At 41.4% G+C, this 25,092-nt stretch overlaps 1 protein-coding gene across 2 annotated transcripts; it reads left to right on the forward strand.

Moving 5' to 3' along the window:
* The first annotated feature begins 352 nt into the window (after positions 1-352).
* On the forward strand, positions 353-24,016 carry LOC125884977 (SLAIN motif-containing protein 1-like). Of its 2 annotated transcripts, XM_049570318.1 has the most exons (10): positions 353-1,204; positions 4,896-5,032; positions 12,877-13,020; positions 13,116-13,229; positions 16,831-16,980; positions 18,674-19,045; positions 19,694-19,705; positions 20,302-20,451; positions 21,831-22,164; positions 22,946-24,016. In XM_049570318.1, exons 1-10 carry the CDS (start codon positions 759-761, stop codon positions 23,019-23,021), a joined length of 1,935 nt encoding a protein of 644 aa, XP_049426275.1. In that variant the 5' UTR covers positions 353-758; the 3' UTR covers positions 23,022-24,016. The 2 variants fall into 2 exon arrangements, with proteins under 2 accessions (XP_049426275.1, XP_049426276.1); XM_049570319.1 differs by lacking the exon at positions 19,694-19,705 and having other exon boundaries at positions 354-1,204.
* Positions 24,017-25,092: the final 1,076 nt, after the last annotated feature.

Here is a 25,092-nt window from a genome sequence, read left to right on the forward strand (position 1 = left end):
TGTTATTTTCTAAGATATTGAGAGACAGATAGACAGAAAAGGTTTATTTTCCCTGCAGTTCCCAGGATGTATGTGTGTCTACATCAAAATATAACAAAGCAACAAAATAATTTTAGACACAAATTTGTGCCTTTGTCAGCATCAATTTATGACCTGAATTCCTTTAATTTTGTCATATGTACATGCTAAATATTGAGGCAGACATGTCCCCTGGAAACCCCTTGAGATCTACACCAACGCTGTCATGTCATGACCAGTTTTATTCACTAGATGTCACCAAATGCGCATAAATGTGGAGCAGGTGTGCCTCTGTTAATTATAACCCTAATCAGAACAATTAGGTCATCAATTGAACGGATATTGACTGTTTTGTGAAAAAATAGTCTGTGCAGTGTATCTTTAACATATAATATTTACATGATGAAATTAATTATGGCTCAAACACAACAGGTGTAAGTTTGTAGTTAAAGATACATTTTAGATATCAGGCCGTAATTTGCTGCGACAGGTGCGCTGTACCTGTAATCAGTGTAGTGGGTGAAGGAGGCGGAGGCTGGGTGTGTGTGATAAGGGGTGGAGTCATGTAGTCTCCCATTGGGTGACCGTCCAGACAGGCGTACTAGACAGATTACTACCGCTACAGGAATACAGAAATCAGTCTGAGGGCGACGGGTGAGCCAGGAGCGCCGCAGCCGCAGCAGCTTGGCCGCACCTGTCCTCCATTTCTACAACAGCCTTATTTTACGTCTTCTGCTCCAATGGAGGCAGCCGTGCTGAACCACGCGATAATGACGGAGGTGGACTGCAACAGCAACACCCTGAACGCCGAGCTGGAGGTGAAGAAGCTGCAGGAGCTGGTCCGGAAGCTGGAGCGGCAGAACGAGCAGCTGAGGACCCGGGCGAGTAGCTGCTCAGGCGGCCCGCATGTGCTGCCTCCATCCTCGGCGTGCGTGCTCGGCAGCGCCGGGGGATACTGCCTCCCCAGCCCGCTGCCCACCCTGCTGTGCCAGTCGTCCTTGGGGTCCTTGGTGCCCCCGGAGGAGCCTTTCGACTATTTCCACCCGCACGCCGGCGGGGGTGGAGCGGCGGCGGCCGCTGCCGCTGCGGGGGAGGCGGAGGACGGTTCCGAGCCGTCGGTTCTGGATGAGCTGGAACTTTTGGATTTTGATTCTCTGAGCTGCTCAGACGAGTCTGATGAAACATGGTAACTGCTTTTAATATTCAACCATTTGTTGCTTTTATGCAGTAGCTGTAAGTCCTGACTCGTGCATGCAGAGGTGTGGTGTTTAGATGCTTCTCCTGCTAATTACGCCTCATTAGGCTATCTCATTGTGTCTGGATGCAACCGGCCCGTCCAGCCTCCTGCAGGACAAAGATACACACCTTGGAAGTAAATTAGCTGAGAGGAGATGCCACTTGTTATCAGGCCTGTCATCAGGGCTGCACCAGGCTGCCATTCTCCCTCTGTGCATGAGACACATTCATATAAATGCCATTTTGATAGATGCTTTTGCATCAGTGCCTTGCAAACCTTAAACCCTAACAGTGCTTCACATCCAAAATGTCCACGTTTTGCTTAAAATTCTACCTCAACCCTGCAGAAAAACCCCCTAAACTCTCATTTTTATTGTCTTCTTCCACCGAAAAAGACGTGAGCTGGTTTTAAATCAAAATCAGGAACTGACATGTTGCTCCTTATGTTGCAACCATCCCATGCAAAAAACAGGAAACCACTAGTTTCAACAGCTAGAGTTTTAGTTGGGTAATAGTGCTGAAGCTGTTTTCATTAGTAGCCCACTGATTAGCTTTTCCAGGTAATCAATAAGTTGGCTATTAGAAGTGGCAGTAAGGTCTCATTAGAGCTCAAAGTGAGGTCTTCAAAATGCTTATTTCTCTAGTCGAACATTGAAAAACTCCAGTGTATTCAACCTGTAATGATAGTGGTAACACTAATGATGAATATTGGAAATAGAGAAGAGCATGGTTGGATTATGAGATGATGGGCCCCTGGGCAGTGGGCACACATATGCAAAGGGCCCCACCACTACTCCTACACAGGAGCAAAACACACAGACTATGTTTGCATCTCCTTGTAGTTGTTAGGTGACTTATTGTGGTTATTTTTCTCTCCATGTGGGTTTGTGTCTTTTTGATGTCATATAGGTCTTTGAGGTAATTTTGTGTCTGTTTTGGTTCATTTTTGTCTTTTTGTAGTCATTTTGTGTCTCCTTGTGCTCATTTTGTGTGCCTTTTTTTTGTAGTCGTTTTGTGTCTTTTGTATTTGTTTGTGTCTCTTTGTAGTTTTGTGTTTCCTTGAAGTCGTTTTGTGTCTCTTTGTAGTTGTCTTGTGCCTCTTTGTAGTCAGTTTGTGTGTTCTTGTGTACATTATGTGTGCCTTTTGTAGTCTTTTTGTGTCTCTTTGTGGTCGTATTGTCTTTCTTTAGTCATTTTATGTCTTGTTAAGGTCGATTGTATCTCCTTGCGCTCATTTTGTGCTCATTTTGTTTCTTTGTAGTCATTGTGTGTCTTTTTTGTAGTTTGTCTCTCCTTGTGCTTGTGTTTTGTCTTTGTAGTCATTTTGTGTCTTTGTAGTGGTTTAGTGTGTTACCTTGTAGTTGTCTTGTGTCTCTTTGTCAGTTTGTGTCTCCCTAGGCTCATTTTGTGTGTTACTGTAGTTGTTTTGTGTCTCGTGCTTGTGTTGTCTTTGTGTCATTTTGTGTCTCCTTGTGTCATTCTGTCTCTTTGTAGTTGCTTTGTGCTAATTTGGTGTCTTTTTGTAGTCGTTTTGTGTCTTTCTGTTGTAATTTTGTGTCTCTTGGTGGTTGTTTAGTGTCTCTTTGTAATCATTTTGTGTCTTTTTGTATTTTTTGTGTCTTGTGTTTTTTTTTTGGTTTCTCTTGTAGTTATTTTGTGTTACCTTGTAGTTGTCTTGTGTCTTTTTGTTATCAGTTTGTGTTTCCATGTGCTCATTTTGTGTGTCTTTGTAGTTGTTTTTTGTCTCCTTGTGCTTGTGTTGTGTCTTTGTAATCATTTTGTGTCTCCTTGTGGTTGTTCAGTGTCTCTTTGTAGTAATTTTTTGTCTTTTTGTAGTCGTTTTGTGTCTCTTTGCATCATTTTGTGTCTTTGTGCTTGTTTTGCGTCTTTATAGTTTTGTGGCTCTTGTGGTCATCTTGTGTCTCATTCTGTGTCTTTTTGTAGTTGCTTTGTCTTTTGTAGTCTTTGTAGTTTTGTGTCTCCTTGTGGTTGTTTTGTATGTTTTTCTTGTTGGTTTGTGTCTCCTTGTGCTCCTTTGTGTGTCATTGTAGTCGTGTGTCTCTTTGTGCTTGTTTAGTGTCTCTTTGTAATCATTGTCTTTTTGTAATTTTTTTTGTGTCTTGTGGTTTTATGGTTTCTCTTTGTAGTCATTTTGTGTTACCTTGTGGTTGTCTTGTATCTCTTCATAGGTGTTTTGTGTGTCTTTGCGGTTGTTTTGTGTCTCCTTGTGGTTGTTGAGTGTCTGTTTCTAGTTGTTTTGTGTCTCCTTTGCTCATTCTGTGTCTCTTTTGTAGTCATTTTTTGTCTCTCTCTGTAGTTGTTTTGTGTCTCTTTGTGGTCATCTTGAGTCTCCTCCTGGTCAGTATGCAGTTATTTGACATTTGACAGTTTGCAGGTGAAGGCCGAGCACAGGCCCAGGGGCCAAAGTGTCAAGGGTCCCCTGGGCCTGTGCTCGGTACGTCCATCCAGTAATCCATACATGGAGAAGAGCATTTACTGGTTCGTCAATAGTCTAATTGGTCCATTGGCTAACATGCTGTGAAAATACAGGGAAGTACATATATGCTTATGTGCTCAGATTTAGAGTCCAGTTGCCAGTTTATAATCTAAATATGAAGCAACAGTCCTGCAATAAATGCTTACATTTATGAAGCTACAATGTGTTAACTATATTATAGAGATGTTGATTCAACTTTCTTGCCATTTGTAGTACTGTGCAATACATCGTATTGCATTACACTGAGAGGTGTTTCTAATATTTTGTCCACCCCATTTATATCAGTGAGGGGGGGCTGCATGGTAGAACCATGAGAGATTAAAGTTATCTTTGAAGCTGATTCTGCACTGCAGCACATTTGCATTCATTTTTTATTTACATCGCAGGCATGTCCCCTCCTCACGTCTAGGAATAGTCACCAAGGTGTGTTTGTGTGTCCCCTTCAGGTCTCACCTGATGTCAGCGACGGTTTTAATCAATAATTCAGCTCCCTCCCTCAGTGTTGCCCGCAGAGCAAAATCATGGAGGAGTGCAGGGGCTGTCAGAATAATCTTATCCACTCCGTTTGAACCGAGCGGCTCCTCATCCTCATATCTGAAAAGCTTAGCATCACCTCGATCCAGGAGGAGAGATGTTGTGACTCAGGAGGAGACGAGCTGGTGACACAAAAAAGATCTGTTAGGGACTTCATGGAGAAATAACATGTCTACTGTATAATGCAAAAAGTAAATCATGGTGCTGTCAGTACTAAAGTTGCACAGAAGTAGCACCTGTTACTTGGTGATTGCTCCATTTTCAAAAAGTCTTCTTCTATTGTGATTCTATGGAAAGAACATTTTGGGTAAAACAAAAGAACTTATGTTTAGCAATGAGTTATTTCCTTTTTTGTTGAGTTTCTGACATGGATGCCGTGAGTAATATCATTCTAGACCACATATCATTGGTTTTTGGACAAACGAATTTTCTTGTGGTGGTAGGTCGTTGTTGCTGGTGCTCACAGCTGTTGACTCTCATTCATGAATGAGTGCTTATTCTCACATAACCTTATTTATTTCTAGTGTTGAGTTTTCATAAATAATACATTATCCTTTTACAATTTGGATGTATTCGTCTTTCTGTATTTTAATCCTGTGTCTCTTTCCAGGTTGTACGTGCCATCAAAAGCCAGAGAGTACACAGATGCCTCCCTCACACCTCTGCAGTGGTGCCGGCAGGCTCTGGACTCTCCCAAATCAGAGGTGGAGGCCGCCAGGAGATCGCTGTCCCTCCGACTGGAACAAGGTACAAGACGACAGACTGTTTGTGTGTGTGGAAAGAAAATGACTGCGATTGGCCCCGAGGGGTGAGGGTTGTGTTGTACTGCAAAAGAGTCGATGGTGCAGGAGACTGTTGTGAGAGGTTGTTGAATTAGAAGTTATTGTGCATCATCACATGGCTGTGTGTCTGACACGAGCTAAGAGAGTGACATCACACCTTTTTGATTTGTTACCGAACTGTTCAGAGTACAGAGTGCTACAGTTGTGTTTAGAATTATACATTTCAGGTTTCCTGTTGAACCATTTCTGGGTGGATTCTGTCTCATTTTAGGGAGCTTATCAGGTAATGTTTCAAGTTTGTAGACCGTCCTCTTATTTGGACTCTGGATGCTAAATTCCATTATTCGCTGCTTGCCCCTTTCCCACTGGGAGACGTCCAGTAAAACCAGTCTGATACAGATACAGATCTGACCTTACCGAAATTTGGTCTAAAACGCTTGGAGATGGTCGTCTCTCCAGCAGCTGACCTTTGACCAATGACAACTGTAACGTTGGTTAACTTTGGGATTTGGTGACAGCAATTGGATTTAAAGAACAAGAGGTTTCTCTCTCGACTTAGCACCAGTGGCACCCCCAAGGGAGGGGTCAGGGAGGGCCATGGCCACACTCATACAATAACTGGCCTCTCTACTAGCACCCTACTGAAAATAATTGGAGGCTGACATTACTGTCTTAAGAGGCTGTGTTGGGCTCATTTTTTAAGCTAGCACAAAGGTATTGGTGTCTTGGGAAACTACATAACCTGAAGCATCCATTGGTACCAGCCGTGTTGGCATAGCTTGTCCAGCAGGGGGCTAAATTCCAAATTAAGGCACAATTTTGGCGAGGGAGCAGCTGGCATGGCCATTCTCAAAGGGGCCCCTTGCACTTTCACCTCAATATCTGAATGAAAATGGGTTCTAGGTGTACTTACGAGTGTTCGCTAAATTTGAATAGGCTTGTTCCCTACAATCAATATACTCCTTCAAATTAAAGCTGTATACTTCTTTTTAAGGAAATGACAATCAGCCTATTTGGAGAACAATTTAATGATGAACATATACGAATACAAAACACATGAAAACAGGATTGTTAACTGTAAAATAAGAAACCAAGATATATCAGTCAGGGCTGGGCGATGTAACAACTATGTACGCTATATCGATATATTTTCAAGCGAGATACACAACTCCATTAATATCAGTAGGGTTAAGTTGCTTTACATAACAGAATCAGGGTCAGTCTTGTAGGAGAAGTTGTAATACTTCTCCTACAAGCTCTGCGACTCTGAATCAGTCTACAGTGCGATTAGCCGTATTAGAAGTTGCTGCTTGAAACCTCATTTCCTTAATTTGCTGCTTCACAATAAAGAAAAAATATCAGGGGACTTTTATTGTGAAGAATCTATAGGAAATGAAATGTGTTTAGCGGGTTTTCTTCAGTAAAGATAAGTCTAATAATAAGGCAGGGAGGAAGAGTAAAATCAGCCACAGTGAGATGCTACGAAGAGCTGCAGACAACAGGCTCTTACTGCACCTCTACAATCAGCTCACCTCCAACAGGTAAACTTCTTTTACCTGCCCTGCTGTGGAAAAACGCATGCAGCAAAAATAACAGGGGACTTCAGCCGTGGATCAGCTTGCAACTGAACATGTAGCCCACTTTTTTGTGAATTTTTGTCCATATCGCCCAGCCCGAATATCAGTATGCGATTCATTAAATCTCATGTTGACATAGTTTTCAACCAGCCTTTATACTTCAAAGAGCAAAATGAAATTCCTGACATCCTGTTATGGCTTTTAGTTTTGGTGTGTCACCCCAAGATTCTCAACAGCCCCATCTAGCTGCTTCTGCATCGCACACGCTAGCCTCAATCGACCAGAATGCAATGCAGATGGAATAATCTTTTTGACTTTAAGGAGTACAGTACTGTGTGTGTGTGTGTGTGTGTGTGTGTGTGTGTGTGTGTGTGTGTGTGTGTGTGTGTGAGAGAGAGAGAGAGAGAGAGAGAAATGTCCCCCTGGAGTTCAGCTGGAGTTTAGTCTCGGAGTGTTACTAATTTCAGATTTGTCACTTTTCCTGGAAGAAGATCTGCATGAGAGTTTTTTTATGTTTGAGAACCTCTTTTTGCACTTCATCTTAATAATTTAAGGCCTCGTCTCATTTCTAGATGCTCTTTAGGGGTTATTTTATTGTTTTTTCCTTATTTATGACTTTGCGTTCAGTCTTGTCCTTTTCTTTTCCATATGTTTCCATAAGATACCCTTTACTTGCCAGCAGACTGAACCCAGGGCTGAGACAACAGATTAGTTTGCAGGATGCTTTTCTCCTTTGGGCTATTTTAAACTGATGTACACAGCTTTAACACATTTGCTTGCTGACTCACACACAGCACAAGTCTTTGCCAGGAAGAACTGTTGAATTGTTTCTCGTCTAGACTTTATAGCTCGATGCTCTTGCTGACGCGTGTGGGAGGCAGTCTGGCACCAGAATTAATTTAATTGATAAAGAGTTCAGAGAAAAGTGATTAAATGAGATGAGAGTGGAAGCAAATAAAAATGATGAACTGGTAAACTTTTTTGTCATGGCCTCAAGATTGTCAGGATTGATTGTTTGGTTGGTTTACTTGAGCTTGTCTCATAAGGTCTATGTGTCTGCTCATCATAATGAACATAATGATATTCGTACATTACTGTACAAAATTCAAATACAGAAATGTTCATATGTAAGTATTATTATTGATATTTGTATCATATTAGTCTACCTCTTTTATATTTAGCTGATTATAATCTGTTAGAAAATAGTCAAAATGTATGAAACTTTATGGAAAGTGATTAAATCTAAATGTACCTCTCTTCAGGCGGAAGTTGGATCACCTTCATCTCTTCACTGTGACTAATGGGGCTCAGCAGGACAGTAGACCTTACAGACTATAATCTGTTCACTCCTTGAACATTAAGCAGATCAGGCCCGGGTCACCTGATCTGCATGTCTGACGTGATTAATTATATCATGCACCACTGAAGAAGAGAACACTTGAGCAGGAAGTGCTGAGCTTCCTGTAAAAATACACCAGCTGTCAAGGTTACATCAACAGCCTGATGTCTGAAGAGTCAGAGCGGTGTTGAGTCTGTTTCTTGGTGTGCGTTCAGTGTTGTCATGGTTACCACATTTGCCTGGATCAACTTTTTAAAAATAGATTTCATGTTTGAGCTTATCGACAGCTGACCTGGAAAAAGCAGATCGGGATTCTTGTCAATCCAGATGTTTGTCTGTTAGAGAACCCCTCGTCTGATCGATAATTCCCTTTGTAGGTTTCGGAGTGTGTGTGTGGAGGCAGAGCAGAGGGCTGCGTGTGAAGTGTGAACGGAGGCGACAGCTCCCACGGCCTCAGCTGAACAGGCAGCTTAGCACCCTGAAGGCTTTAATGAGAGGAGACTCACCTGCGTGGGCGCCTTAGTGCGAGGCGGCTTTAGCACACTTTCAAAATAAAGTCATTATCTGGAGGATTTTCAAAGAAATGCAGTTTTGCTGGACTGCTCTTTTGTCAGTGGTCAGTATATTAAAGCTCCTACATTTACTGTTGTTATCGCATATTATCTGGTGCACTAAAGGCACTCTAATAAAGCCGGTGTTTTACTTATGAAAGGACAACTTTGGTTTTTGTGTCTAAGTGACCACTGAAGACAATTTTAAATTGGCCCAGTATTGGGAGACAAACAGGCAGCTGTTTAATCCCTGTGGGCAAACATGCACCATCAGTTTACATCCACTCAGGGCCGGGACACATGCTGCGACTTTAACTGCCTGGAAACGCAAGGTCAGGCGCTGGGTGCTACTCTTGTGCTTCTAATACGGTTGAGGCAAGGTTGCGTCTGAGGTTGCCAAGCAGCCAGAACCATCACTGTATCATAGCCTACTTTCCAGAAATCCTGAGTACAGAGCTGATCTTCTTCCAGGCCTTGTTTTGTAAGCATGTATTAGACCTAAGATACTGTCCGTGGGACAGGTTGTAAAGGTCTGGGCATTCTTGCACTAAAATGATTAACCTCTCCATTTTAACCATGGACTGATATTTATGGAAGAAGGGAAAGATATCTCTGCATGTATGCTCTTATTGTGATGGCCTACCAACAGATGGGGACATGAAATACTACGCATTTCAATGTATGTAGTATTCACTTATTGTGCAAATTAAGAAAAAGCATGTTGGCCGATTCTGATTTTACGCCAACATTGGCCCATGCTGATGACATGCTGATATTATCATGCATCCCTAGTTTTTTTCAGCTGAAAACATCAGGTGCTCCTCAGGAAACACCCAGCTGGAAGCATTTAATCTGTTGCTATACACAGCCTCTACTCTTCTGGGACTTTCCAACAGATTTTGGAAACCTGGCTGCAGGGATTTACTCCCGTTCAGCCCCAAGAGCATTAGTGAGGTCCAACACTGATGTTTGGTGATAAAGTCTGGCTTGCATTTCATCCTGAAAGTCTTGGTCTCCGCCATTTCCTGAGAGAAATATCAGACTCTTCTCAGCTAAATGCTCCACCAACCAGTTGTTGGCATTGGTTGTTTAAGAATTATTCTTAAGAATTCTAACTTTAATGCTGTTTGAAAGGGTCTACTTGCATTATTTTTCTATTAATTGTCATTTATCAGTGGCATGAAATGGTCTCAAAATGAGAATAATATCATATCACGATTATTTCTTGGAAAATATATCGTCCAATAAAAAAGCTTATAGTGACAGGCCTATTTACACATACTTTTGGCTAGCTTTGATATTTGGGTCACAGTGTTGGACCCTCTGACTCTGCTCCGTCCTCTGAAGTTGCACCAGCCGTGCAGCGTGTTGCATCAGAGGCGCTGCAGCGACCCCTCCACACGCCGACTGTCCTGTGCATCACAGTAAGCGCCGCGCGGAGGAATCCTCCCACCAGCTTGGCCCCTGCTGTCTCTCTCCGCCTTGGGTTTGAGTACAGTGAAAAACGAGAGGGAGCTGTTGCCATGGAAACGGTTTACATGAAAGGAATGCACCCCTTCTTCTCCGTAGCTTTGTGTGGCTAATAATCTCACTGACACATAACAGAGAGAAATCCTCTTCCTGCGTCTTCAGTAACACACACACTTTAATAAGAGCTGCACTTTTTTTTATGCACCTTTATTCCCAAGATGTTTACATCATCACAGGTGCTTCAGATCAGCCCGAGTTTCTCCTCCTCATCTATGAATAGTAACCAAGGTGTGTGTGTGTGTGTGTGTGTGTGTGTGTGTGTGTGTGTGTGTGTGTGTGTGTGTGTGTGTGTGTGTGAGAGACAGTCAGCACCAGGTACAGCTGCAGTGTGTGAGCAGCTCTGTTGTGTTGAATACAGCTTTGTTCCTTTGTGCTGAGCACGTGTGAAGCTGTTGAATAGAGCGGTTGGTGACAGTCTCACAGTGATGGTGAGGTAACGGCTACACAGCACTGCCCTCTCTGCAAACATGGCTCTGTGTTTCTGTGTCTGCGTTGTTGCTGTTTGAACCAGTTTGGGTTGTCAATCAGTCAAATTTTATTTATATGGCGCCTTTGAAACAATAAACATCAAAGTGCTTTACAAGTGACAAAAGTATGTTAAAATCACTAAATGTGGAGCAAGCCAGACCACGGGAAGCCTATTTTTGTATTTCCAAACATTGGTACTGCAATTTGCAGGGTCTGTCACATGATGCCCTGTGGTCTAAAAAGACACTTTCCCATTGACTTACAAAAAGGAAAGAGACGTCTGTAAATCAGTGGATACACTTTGAGTGTCACAACCACCGCAAAATGATTGTGGGCTCCGCCTCCAATGCTGTATCCAGTTCTCTTCATAGATCCAAAAAAACCCACCAACATTTTAGCTTTTGAGATGAGATTTAAGTTTGAGTCAGCATTAAGCCTTACTGCAATGCCATGAGATGGAGTAACGCTAGTTGTTACATTTGCAATCAGTTTGAAGAATAGCTGTAATTCAGCAAAGCTACGATAACTGCAAGGGATGCTTCGGAGAATTTCCACCAGCTCTGTATCAAAACAATGTGAATAGTATGTGTAAATGAAAAGTGGTCAGCTCTCCTTCCTAACCAGTGCCTATGCCCCCTAGAAGAAGCAGAGACAGAGCCATCCCTCTGTCTCTTTCTCTCCGTCTCTCAAAGTCGGTAGGACTGATCGATATAAACCAAGTTTATGTTGGTGTGTTGATTAATCCAATTCAAACTGATCTTCATTTGAATGACCTGATATCAGCTCAGAACCAGAGATCAATCTTTTCATACAGCTTCTTTCTATTCTTTATAGCCTGTACTTTCTAAGCTTCCCTCAGTATTGTGATGTTAGGAATATGACTAATTGTACTGACATTTTAGATTTGTCTCCAGTGAGATATTGAGTTTATATTCTGACTTTGCTGTTATATTACTATTGCTGCTCTAGAAACAACATTTAGCTCTTTGAGAATCTCTTTCATATACCAGAAAAAATATGTATTGTAGGCAAAATATCCCCAATCGGATCCTGTCATATAAAATTGGGACCTTGTGGGTCGAAATTGAATCGATTTAAGACATTAGTGGCGACACTCAGCCCTAGTTGGCACCACACTGTTTCCTGCGCAGTAAAAACGGGGGTTGAAAAAAACTGAGATTAAATGGTAAAACTAAGCAGCTCTGATCAGATATAAACCAAGAATCTGTAACTGAGTCGCATATTTTTCACTTCAAATGTTTTCAGAAACATATTTTAGCTCACTGTTTAACTGTTATACAAGATCGTTGGTTGCCAGTCGGCTGTCATGTTTTAATGTAACATGTTCGTGTTTCATTACCCATCAGCAGGAGTGTTTATTAGTTTGGTGCGACACAGTGCATTCTGGCATCTTGAGCATACCAAATGCTATAGCCCTTCTTTGTCTTTCTCCTGCACTGACAGCCCATTTTTATGAGAAGACCATCTTTCTAGCACTGAAATACTTGCAGAAAAAACATACTAAAATGTTAATAAAAAATTGAGTAAATAAATAATGATTGAATAATTAAAGGGCAGCACGGTGGTGTGGTGGTTAGCATTGTCACCTCACAGCAAGAGGGTTCCTGGTTCAGTCCCAGGAGGGAGTCCTCCTGTGTGGAGTTTGCATGTTCTCTCCAGGTACTCCGGTTTCCTCCCACAGTCTAAAGACATGCAGGTTAACTGGTGACTCTAAATTGTCCGCAGGTGTGAATGTGAGTATAAATGGTTGTCTGTCTCTACGTGTCAGCCCTGCGATAGTCTGGCGACCTGTCCAGGGTGTACCCTGCCTCTCACCCAATGTCAGCTGGGATAGGCTCCAGTCCCCCCGCGACCCTCAAGAGGACAAGCGGTTGTGGAAGTGGATGGATGGATAATCAAACCATAAATTAATAATTAAACAATGAAATTATGCAACAACACATAAAAGCTGGACTAAATAGATGAGTTGATAGTTAAGTTATTTTGGAGGGTCTATTGTTCATATCAAGTTAGTTATGTACGAGTAAGAATACACTTTGCACTGGGCACCTATGGAAGTATTTGGATATCCCCGTTGCTGTGACTTTAATTTTGCATTTTAAAAGCATCATCAGGAGCTGAAGAAAGTCTGCATTTTATTTGTGAAAGACTAAATCTGTTCAATTCAGTTTTATTTAGAAAGCCCAATATCACAAGTCACATTCTGCCTTTTTTCAAAATTGTAGGTCCCCTTATTTAATATGAAATACTGATGTATTAAAGCTTTTCTGATCTGGTTTTGTTATTGATATTTCTTCTCCTTGTTTCTCCACCCCTTCCTCAGTCTCCAGGTGGCGTAGCTCCCTGTCCAGCCCCTCTCCCACCTCCTCCCCCGGCCCTCCTCTGAGTCGAGTGGCCGGAGTGTCACCCATCAGTGCTTCCCCATCAGCCAAAACCTGCTCCACCCCCCAGCTGCCTGAAAGACATGGTAACTCAGGACTGTTACATCAAACTCCAAACTTTTTACCTCTTGAGCAGCTCTGACAGACTTCTCTCTCCTCCCTCCCTCCCTCCCTCCCTCAGCTCCATCCCTCTCCTCCCCACTCCACCCGGTCCTCCATCGGACGCTGAGTCCTGTAGGGAAGGATCTCTCCCCTGTAGCTGAGAGGACTCCCACGTTCCTCCCCGCCAGCCGCAGTAAGCCTCAGCTCTGCTTCTTCCACTGCTTTTTATGCACATCTCACTTCCTGCTGCCTGGTATGGAGCAGAACATCAAACTGAATACTCACAGTCATCAGAATAATAATGCGCAGGTGAAGATGCTCAGTATAGAACTGGGTCAGCCACAAGCTTTTTAGATACTACTTCCAACTGCGTTCTCATGGAAGTGGTGGGAGTAAGCGAATATATTTCCACTGCAGCTTCGAGCTACGCTTCAGTCGCAGAAATCAAACTGTGCCGCAGCCTTTTGTGCATTATTCGTGATGGAAAGAAATAATGTTCAGACACGGCAGAGGGTAAAGCTGCAGGGAACAAGAGAGGCTGCTCAGTGTTTGTGTAGTGACTGCCACAGGGGCGCACGGGTGGCTTTGTAGCCCAAGGCTTAATTCCATGACGCTGCTCGTCCAAACAGCATTAAAAAGTCATGGCCTGCTCTATTAGCTTTCTATTTTAGTTCTTTTTAGATATATTGTTCCAAATATTAAACTCATTTTCATCTATCTGCCCCATTTGTATGTCACCAGTATCATATTATGTTATCCAGGGCCATAACGATGGTTTTAAATTCCAATTCCATCAACCAAAGTCTGTACGGGGTATTTTTTTTAAAAACATGCACAATTTCAGTTACTCAATCATATAAGTGTTGGTCAGTCAGAATTTCTGAGAGTTCTGTCAGCCATCGGGTATGGTCTCCCAGGAAAATGGAGGCTCGACTCTGAATCAGGATGCCACAGTTCATGCTGCGGTGTTACCTTCAATCTTAGCTTGTCCATCGTGTTGGAAAGACACTGAGTCTCATTCATGAGATGATAGTAAATCTGTGAGGAGGTTTGCACATAAAAACACTTAGTACTAAAAATCCACACCAGATTCATGAACCCCGTGGGAAACTGGGATTTGATCGTAGGCATGTATGTTCGTGATTGCCAGTCAATTGTAAATTCACAGCATGCTCCCCTTAGTCAGCAGTTGGCATACATCCCGCCCATGAATAGCCAGTGACCACCATATAGGGAGATGATAATTACTATGGATAGGTTAGGTGCATCCTGTCAACCAGCGAACATGGAGCAAACAAAGAAAGAGAGAGAAAACTTTTCTGAGCCTGAAGTTAATTTAGGTGAAGTAAGGTTGAGAAAAAACATTTTATTTTCTTCCATTAGCAGTGGTGTGACAGGGACAGGTAAATCAGAAGCCCGAAAGGAGGTAATTGGTGCCATTAACTCTGTGTCCTCTGTTGTCCATTCAAAATGTTAAACGAAACTGGCTCGATATGAAACTTGATGCAAAAAACACACAAATACAGTGAGTTTGCAAGGATGGTCGGGACTAGTAGTTTGTGCTGCATAGCCTTTAGCTCAGCTTACACCCCACTTCCCTCCCCTGCTCCTGCTTACACCCTCCTAGCTCCTGCCACTGTCCTCTTCAGATAGTAGTCCAAACTGATCCTGGTGGTTTCATGGGCCCAATCCCAATACTCCCCTTGTCCACTACCCCTTAGCCCTTGGCCCTACCCCTAGCCCTTGCCCACTACCCCTTGGCCCTCAAAATGAAGCAACACGGGGCGGTTGGGGTTCAAATCTTTCCATAGGAATTGGGACATCACTCACTACGGCACCGCGTCAGTTACGTTCATACATATGTAACTATTTTAAACAGGAAGCCGCGAGCCATCTACATTTCCAACCGGCATCTACAATGGAGCTAATATTATGCTTGCTACTAACATACCATTAGAGTAATAAGATATGTACGACAGGGGACTTCCGAGGCAGCATAGTTATGTTAGCTGGCGTGTTATCGTAATGTGAAAAATCCGACAATTTTGCAGAACAGGACAGATGACAGACGCCAGATAGTGCAAGCTAGCTAGCTAGCTAACAAGCAACCTGACGACGGTAACGTTAGCTAGCTGGCTAGCTTTCTGTCAACTCCAATCTAGACATCGTGAATAGCAATAAAAATTGTTATACCATTCTCACAAATACAGTTATTTGAAAACGGTTTTACAAAAGTTCCATGTTTATTTGCGAAATTATACGTACATGTATGAACTTTTTTTCCCTGTCTTTTGCTCGGTGGTAGCCATGGCAATGTCAACCCCTCGCTGGCAAGTCAGCATCTGAAATCCCTTGCTCCGAAGGGCTAGTTTTATACCCACTACCCCTCGTTATGCCCCCTACCCCTACATGCGAAAAGGAATTGGGACACCCCTACCCCTCACGGGAACGCACAAATCTAGGGGTAGGGTCATGGGGTATTGGGACGGGCCCATGACCTCTAGCTTGTAGTCAAACATGAGGTGATTGCATGTTGTGCCAAATCAATAACAATGACACAAACCTCAGGCTGAAAAAAAGGGCTTGGGTAGTAATGGATTACTAGAGGTTGGAATCTCGAGAGGCCCCACTATACAATAATATTACAATATTATAATTTTAACCCTCATGAACATATGGATCTTAAGTTCACCTGGTCCATTTGTTTTGAGGAGGAAGAGACGTCTGCTGATAATTCGACTCCGGGTAAAAACATCCTGAACAATGATCAGTGACAATTTTAACTGGGAGATCACACTTGGCACATAGGAGAAGTTGTCCTCACTGCTACATGCCTCTAAATCCTACACACCGCTCTTTTAGCTCATGAAAAGTGTGCTGGATGTACATATATTCTTAGACAAGTGCTCTAATTTGTGGCGGGGGGGGGAAGTGCCGTTGAGTAAAGTGGAAGATTCAAGCAGTCAGTTTTTGTATTTGTGGAACTTTTTGTGGCTGCTTCCATTGTTTTTGTATATGGTGTATTTCAATGTTTGAATGTCTGAAGTAATCCAAAAGTATTCAAATTAGACTACATCACTTATAAAAAAAAATGGCTTGTAATTTGTTTTCAGGAAGTGGAGTGCTGATTTAGTGTCTCAATCTGAATTAATCTGGATTGTCTTTGCAACAGCAGCGCCAACAAAAACACCAGATAAGTTGTCCGTTTCCACTTAAAAACAATTCAGCAGCAACATGTGTTTCCAGAAACGAAGCCCAGATGACTGAGAGTAATCCAAAGCGCGCTCGGTAAACAGTTTTAATACTGCAGGGACTATTTCAGCAGTTCAAGTGAACCACCATTAGAGGTGAATGAGAAAATATGTAAAATGTGGGTGAACATGACTCAAAAAAACTAATAAAGATGCAGAAAACTTGGCCTGAGTCACCTCATAAGAGCAAACTGTAACAAGAGTAATTAGAATAACAGCAATGATGGGACGGATTATTGAAGAGAGCAGCCACAGAGCGCAGATATCTGGAATATCATTAACCAGGGAGAGGTTGGTGTAACCTCTCTGATAATATTTCTGCCTCACTGGTGCTTAATAGACTCTAAATCTCAGAGCCTCCATTAGTTTGGCTCCTTCATCTTTATGCAGAGGACACTCAGAAGACTCAAGGGCTTTTCTCATTACCGAGCTACCAAAACTGAGTGTGGTCGAGCTGCGGCGAGCGTCTCGTTAGTTTAACTCTGTCAGAAAAGAGCTGTGAAGGTGAGATGAGGAGAACTGAGGTTTTATTTTTCTTTGAAGCCCGCAGCCTCCGGCGCTCCACCCTCAGCCCACAGTCATCCATGGACAGCGACCTTGGTTCCTCCGAGGTGGAGGACGACTCCATCACTTTGGGATACAAACTGCAGGACCTCACCGACGTCCAGGTTATGGCCCGACTGCAGGAGGAGAGTAAGTTACTGATTCACACAGACACATGCAACACTAAGCAGGAAAACAGGCAGCAGTTTGACTCTGCTGTTGAGATTTAACAGCCCTAATGAGAGCATTTCTGTCGCTTGATCTGAGAAACAGTGTGTAATTAAAACTGCAAATTACAGGGAAGTTATCCTACTGCACGCTGGCTGTATTGTTCTTTATTTAAGGCCAGTGGTTCCCAAACTGGAGGGCTGTGGAGTGAATTTAGGATTGAACTGAGCAGAAATTTGGACTTGCACACAGGTATTAACTTATAACATTATTCAGTGCAGTTCATCATAAAGAAACAAGATTATTCCGATGCTTGCAAGGCTATCAAGATTCAGATCAGTGAGGTTTATTATTTAGAAAGCAGATAAATAAGAAATACTAGACACATCAGGAAAATCTTACATATTTACCTGTTTAATAAAATGTCATTTTTTTGCATAGTTTAACTTATATATTTTTAATTTGCATACATTTCTTAGGCTTATTTGATTGAAAGTTTACTCTGAACTATCTGGTCTCATGAGGGCCCAAAATCCACTGTAGTGATTGGATGTGTGTGAAAAAAGAACCTACAAAAATGTGTTCGTAAAACAATCTAACTGTTCATTGCAAAAAAAAAACAAGCCAAACTCATCAAACCCAGCGCTGCTAAATGTTGTTGTGTATCAGTCCTACAAAGAGTTCATCTGGAACGGAAACTGTTTTTCAACGTGGACCCTGTTTTCCCATCTTTTTTTAAATCTAAAGTCCTGTTTCCACCAAACACTTTAAGTATCTCACCTTTGGAATCAATCCACCAGACTCCATTTAAATAAGTAGTAATTTTAATGTGTATAGAGCCAGCATGTTTTCACATCTAACTGGGTGAATAAAGGGTTAATTTCAACCAAACCAGAGTTGGTGATTGTTGGAGCTGTAAAAAAGATGAACCAAGATGGTTTTTGTGTGTTTTTATTTTCTTACTGTCCACTTTGAATGAAGTGTGTCATGATGACAAAATTACTCATGTTTTAAACAGAGTCTGGTGGGTTTGATGATAGCAATTTTGGGGCTGGATCTTACTCTGTCTCAGTATGGATCCTTTTCATAATGTTGTCAGACACTTACGACAATAATCTGCAAAAACAAACACTTTTAATGGACGTAAATTGACAGTGAGCAATTGCCCCAAGTGGTTACATTGCAGCCTGTTCAGTTGCTGCTGGCTGTAGCGCTCTCAGTACTGTACTAGTTTCAAGAATTGTTGTCTAAATAGTCACTTGGACACAAAAACACGAAAAAATAGGGTCGAGGTTGAAAAATACTTAAGTTGTCCTTTAAACATACATTTCAAGTAAAATCTAGTCCAAACTTCAGAATTATTGTGAAAAGTGATTGTGTTAATTTCGGCTGTTATGTCTAGTTGTGTCTGTCATTTTGTGCCAACTGACTTCTTCTGCTGTCCATCTGTCCCTATTGTTCCCTCCTATCTAATATTTTAACATATGGCACCAGATCTCAGAGCTCATCGCTACTTCAGCTTCATTAACCCCAGGAGGTGATGACTGTGTCCGTGTGTGTTTGTCCCACCCTTTGTGTGTGTCTGTGTGTGTCTGTGTGTCTGTGTTTGTGTGTGTGTGTGTGTGTGTGTGTGTGTGTGTTTTTGCACGCTGGTCCTCATATCTCGCTCCCCCAGGTCTAAGACAGGACTACGCCAGCACGTCGTCCGTCCTGGCCAACCGCCGCAGTCAGAGCTTCACGTTCCAGCTCAGCCAGCTCAGCGCCGGCCCCGACCTGGAGGAGGAAGACGAGGAGGACGACGAAGACTACGGCCTCCTGCCCCCGCCGCAGCCACGCCTCACCCGCCTGCCCCACTCCCACACTTTCTCCAGCATCCGAGACTGGCGAAGAAGCACCAGCTCTCTGTCCACCCCACCTTCCACCCCCTCCACCCCACCTTACCCTTCCGCTGGCTTCGCCTTTCAACCGCAGCTCCAAGCCCAGCCGCAGGGGCTTGGACTGGGCAGCCTCTGCGCAGTCGAGCAGCAGGGCTTCAGACCAGGATCAGGTGAGAAAAGTCACTGTGTACACTACCTGCCCAGCACCTAATGGCAGACAACAGATATTAGCGACTAGCCGGTGGAGCATTTAGCAGCAGAAGAGCCAGATATTTCCCTCATGAGATGGTGGAGACCAAAACAGAGCTAAAAGAGAGAGGATACTGGGCTTGCATGGTGGCAAGAAATGCGACTCCAAATGAGCAAGTTTCTTTTATAGATCTTAGGCTGCAATTAGCTATTATTTTCATTGTGGATTAATCTTTCCACTGTTTGAGTTGAGTTGTTGGCTCTATAAAATGTCAGAAGATGGTGGAAAATGTTGATAATAAGCCCAAAATGACTTCATTTTAGTATTGCACTTCCATACAGTTCATGGACTCGCAAAAGACAGATAAAAAACAAGCAGTGGTCAGAATTACAGTGGCTGAGATATCCATAAACCATAGATCCTTCACTTCCCATAATACAACTCAGAAGAGTCTTCTGAGTCTTTATTTAATTTTTACGTGATAAAAAGGGAGTAAATTTGAATGAAACTGTCACCCGTACTAATCAGTAATCTCTTTTGTTTATATGTTTTGTACGTGAAATATTTGTGTGTATTTGTATATATGTGTACGTGTATTGTTTTGGGGAAACTTCATCATGGTGTCCAGCTGAGTATGAGAGTAAGTCCACATTATTTTTTACTAAATCCAAAAACAAATTCATGTATCCAAACCTTGCACAAATTAAATTTTTTTATGTTGAATACTAACGGGTCTTTTCTGTGACTAAACACAGTCTCATTACAATTATTAATGCGTTACTTGTAAATGTTCTTTCTCATAATATTTCTCACTTAAATGGATCCCGCCTTCGCCCTCTAATCAAGCGTCGGTGCCTCGGAATGACCAGCGCTGATGTCCTTACCACTTAATAATAACTTTGTCTAAGCCTCTTGTACAACCACTCTTAAAGCCCTCAGACTGGCGTGCGTTTCCGTTCCGAGGCGGAGACGAAAAGGAGAGTTTGATGGGATTAGGGTTAGGAGTGTATATCTGACTGAGGGGGCTGGAAACTGTTCTCACGGCCAGCTTTATGTGCCGTCTTAAGAGATGGAGTCAGAATAAAGGAACAGGTATGACCAACAGCTCACACTACACACTGGTTTGTTGGAATAACATGTGTTGAGACTGTAGGCTTTTAGGCTAGGTCTATTTCTATGTTTAATCTGCTCTGGTGCACCTTTAACCTCATTTATTTGTGTGTCCGTCTCTGGCAGATAAGCTGCGGAGGAGCATGCCTAACCTTGTAAGAACTCCCAGCATGCCCAGTGTGCCCATTCCAACCAATCCTAGTGCTTCCCCTTCTTTGCTTCGTAACAGCCAGAGTTTTGATTCGTCCAGTGGGCTGGCTCGACTGCAGTCCTCCAGTAAGACACAGATTCTCTTATTTGATTTTTTTTTTTATTAAAGGCATACTCCAACCCCGAAATGATAATTTGTATATTGATTAGTCAATCAGTGTTTCGTTGAATTTGTAAAGAAAACTTTGTTTTTCTCACAAGCCTCCACAGTGAATGAAGAATCCAAAAATCAGAGAGAATTCTTGATGAATTGAAGTCATAGGGGTCCATGTTTAACCACAGCAAAACTATATCACAAAATCTGTTTACAAACTGTTACACAATCTATGCAGTGTAACCCAAGGCTCATTTATTGATGTTGATATTTATAAGAGAAAAAAGACATGTACATACAAATATATTGATATTTACAAATCATGAAAAGCATAATGAAAAGCAATCATTTGTGCTGTGGGAGAAAGCATAAACTTATTAAATCCTATCCCTCCTCAATCAGTCATCAAGTGAAATGAAACAGACAGCTTTTATAGATAAACCTATACCTAAGACTTTTCTAAATATATCATTACCTTTAACTTTGTTACACAAAGATAACTTGTGTATATGTATATGATAGTAAGTACCAATTATCTATCATACAAAAACCTATCTCAGTCTATGATATAAATTACCAATTATCCATGACTTAGAAGTATAAACCAGTCCAAATTTAAGATATATGTAATACCAATTGCCTTTGCCTTACAAAACAATAGATATATAAATATTAATGTTACATATGTATCTTCATCGACTTGTCCTGTAATCTTTTTTTCATTCAATTCCCAGTACCGACAGGGAATTGAACAAAAAAAAAATTAAACTTATTGATGCTCTCTGCAAAGCCAGACTCCATTGATAAAGTGTAATTAACTTGCTGAACACAGGAGCTGCAGGTCTACTGCTGCCTCAATCATTTAGTTTGTTTGTGTTATTGTGTGACTTTGGTAGTAGTAGTAGCAGTAGACCAACAGCTCCCATTTTCAGCTAGGTAAAATGACTGTTTTTGACAATGGAGTCTGGCTTTGAAGAGAGCAAAGATAAGTTTTGCTTTCAGTTGAAGTCCCTGTCCGAAAGAGCTGTCTGTTTGGGAAGTACTGAGCATACGAGTGGATAAATGACACTTGGATTGCACTGCACAAGTTGTGTGTTTGTAAACGGATATTTTGATACAGTTTTACTGTCGTTAAACATGGACCCCTATGACTTCAGTTCATGAGGAATTTCCTCCATTGTGGTTCAGAGGAGGCATGCAAAGAAAACAAAACTGTCCTCTAGATTTCAATATAACACAGGATGAGTAATTGATATATAATAGTTAGTTGGGAGGTGAAGTATCCCTTTCAAGTTTATGATGACCTAATACAGAAGGATCTATTTTGTCTGATATCCCCACCCATCTTCAGTCCCCTCCCCAGGCCAGCTACAGAACAGGGTCCAGAGCGTCGGGAACTTCTCCTCGTTGTCACGGCAGCCAATCAAGGCCACCGCCTACGTCAGTCCCACCATCAAGGGCTCATCCTCCATGCCGACCTCCACCAGCCTCCAGTGTCTGAACATCAGCAGCGGGGCTAACAGTGTGGTCAGCAGTGGCATCCCTATGCTCAGTAAACCTCCAGGTGGAGGGGCGACACCCACTTCCACTCCAAACACACCCCGCAGCGGCCTGCCTCGCCCCGCCTCGTTTGTTGGGACCCCAAGCTCCACCCCCCGCAGCAAGGTGGCCCAACCTGCACGAAGGTAAAGTCTTTTATTATGCCTTTATTTATTTATGATATAGCTGGAGGCATCATGATTTTGAGTTCATTACTCATTCTTGTTAATGCTTTAAGTGAATTTCCTCAAATTTGGCACAAATGTTCACATGGACTTATTATACTTTCGTACTCAAAAGTCAAGATCACTGTGGCCTTGCATCTGTTTTTTATTGTCATCAATACGATATCTTAAGAAGGCCCTGAAAGAATTCCTTCAAATATTAATATAAATAATAATTGGTGGTCAATGGCAAAGGTCGCTGTGACCTTGTGCCCATCTCATTCACGTGAACACTTTATTTTAAGAAGGCCTTGAGGGAGTATCTTCAAATTTGGCACAAACGTCCACTTGGACCTCATGATAAACTAATTAGAGTTTGGTGGTCAAAAGTCAACATTACTGTGGCCTTGCCTTAGTATCATTCTTGTAAACGCGATATCTCAAGAAGGCCTTTATTTCCTCAAATTTGGCACAAACATCCTTGTGGACTCCAGAATGAACAATTATATTTTGGTGTTTTAAGGTAAAGGTCACTGTGGCCTCACCTCTGTATCATTCCTGTGAGCGCGATATCTCAAGAAGGCCTTGAGGGAATTTCCTCAAATTTGGCACAAACTCCATTTGGACTCGAAGCTGGTCATGTGATTTAACATCATGAGAGAAGGGGAGGCTTTTGATCAGATAATTCTAAATTCTAGTTGACTACACAACACTTAATTGCTGGATTAAAACATCCTGTTTGTGTTTAAATTCTTTCCCACAGTTTACTGACTCCTCCAAAGAGCTTGTCCACCCTCAGTGCCCTTCGTGACAGCACCTGGAGAGACGGCTGCTACTGATGATTGGATGAACTGGTGCAGTAGTGGAAACCCCGCTGGCTGGGGCGACTCACTACACCTCAGCATAAACGTTTTCCCTGGGGACATTTGAACGGGTTTGACCAAAAACTAAATCTGCATAAATCCTGCATAGAATCCAAAAGGGCCACAGCTGAACTCATCCATTCAGTTCTATGCAGAATTTCTTCGGGGAAGGCGGGTTATTTTTTTTGAGTGCGTGCATGTCTGGTTTCATTTTACCGGCAGCTTGACACTCTGAGTTCGGTCCGTGCCAAGGGGGAGTCTTTCCCTGTCGCTCTTGTGCAATAAACACACTGGCTGTAGGGTACCAGTAATACTAACCTGCTAAAGAGGGCTGCCAGTTTTTATGAGCCTCAGAATACTGTATGTATTTATATATTTATTTTCAATAAAATTTCTAACTAATCAGGTGTTTTCCCTCTGGCAACAAGCGCCAATGATGCTGCTAAAAGTGAATCAGTCCCTGTTGGTTTGGGCACATTTGGTCTAATTTTTACATTAAAGTATGTATTCGTGTACAAAGCTAACTATTAAGTGTGCTAATTATAAATATATATATATTGATGCAATATTATTGAATTTAAATGTGACCAAAAGGAAAAATGTCTGAATGTGTTTACAAAATTGTCTCACCATGGCGTCACTAAACTCTGCATACTAACACTTTAAAATGGTTCAACGCCCTGTAAGGGATCTGTTCTTGTTGCACTTTGTATAAATCTCTAATATTTTTATGTTCTGTTTCCTAATGTTTGCACTTCCTTTTACATTGGATCTTCTGGATTTAGGGGAAAACTGTTAAATTGGGAGATTTCACAGTTATACATGGCATAATGTAGCACTCTTTGTTTGTAATATTTGACTTGTGTTTTTAAATGATTGTCACCATGGCACATTTCACAGAATCCTGAACCCTTTTGTTACTGTGATGGACTGAATGAGTGAAACATTTTAATAAAATGTTGAATTAAAAATGACACTTTCCTCTGTTATGTTGACGACAAAACTGAAACTTAGAACAATAAGCAGTAAACAAATTTAAACATACAAAGCTGTTTAACTTCTCATTGAGTCATGCAAACTGGAATTAACCTGCTCCAATTAGTCTGCAACAAGCTGTGATAATCACAGATGTCGCCACCTGGTGGTAGAATGAAGGAACTATTAACTGATTGCACTAAAAGGTCCAATTTAACTTGTAACCCTACTTGTAGAGAATCATGGCAACATCAAAGCATCAAAAGTTAAATGTATAATTACAAATTAAATTAAATTCCAACAAACAATTCTCACAATTTTAAAAATAATATAATATTTATATAAATATATAAATATTTAAACAACAGGTCCAGGTGCGTGTAGCATAAAATAAATATTAATGTAAAGAGGACTTAAAAAATACTTTTAAAAATATAATTGAACATAAATACATGCTGAAAAATTATAAATGCATAATTAATAATAATAATATAGAGGAAGGTAAATCTATACTACTATACAAGCTGTACACTGACTACTTTAAGTTATATCAAAGTGTCCTTTCTATAGTGTTGTCCCATGACAAGATACAATGAAATATTTGCAAAAATGGGAGGGGTGTACTCACTTATGTGAGATACTGTACAAATAAAAAGTTAAAATCTAATTAAATTCATATATAAATTGTTAAAAAAAATATATTCATGCTGGAAACAAAATAAATGTATTTATGTATTCATGCATTTATATTCTTTTACATTTACATAATTTTATTTATTATGTTTATACATAGTGGTGGGGATTAACTCTTTATATGGAACTCCATTACATGATGAAATTACAAAATAAATATAAATAAAAAATAATATAAAATTAAATTACAAGTACTTATCAAAATACTGGTGATTAATATTGCTGTGCAGGAATGTTTTCTTTTGTCTAATACTGGTCTTTCTTTTAGCTTTATTCCCCAGTTTAATGAAGTAATTAATATAGTTAGTTACTACAGTTTTAATGGGGTAACTATGATATATTTGTCTTCCATTTAAATGAATACTCTGTATATTTCCAT

The sequence above is a fragment of the Epinephelus fuscoguttatus genome, linkage group LG24, assembly GCF_011397635.1.
Source record: "Epinephelus fuscoguttatus linkage group LG24, E.fuscoguttatus.final_Chr_v1".
Classification (NCBI taxonomy): domain Eukaryota; kingdom Metazoa; phylum Chordata; class Actinopteri; order Perciformes; family Serranidae; genus Epinephelus; species Epinephelus fuscoguttatus.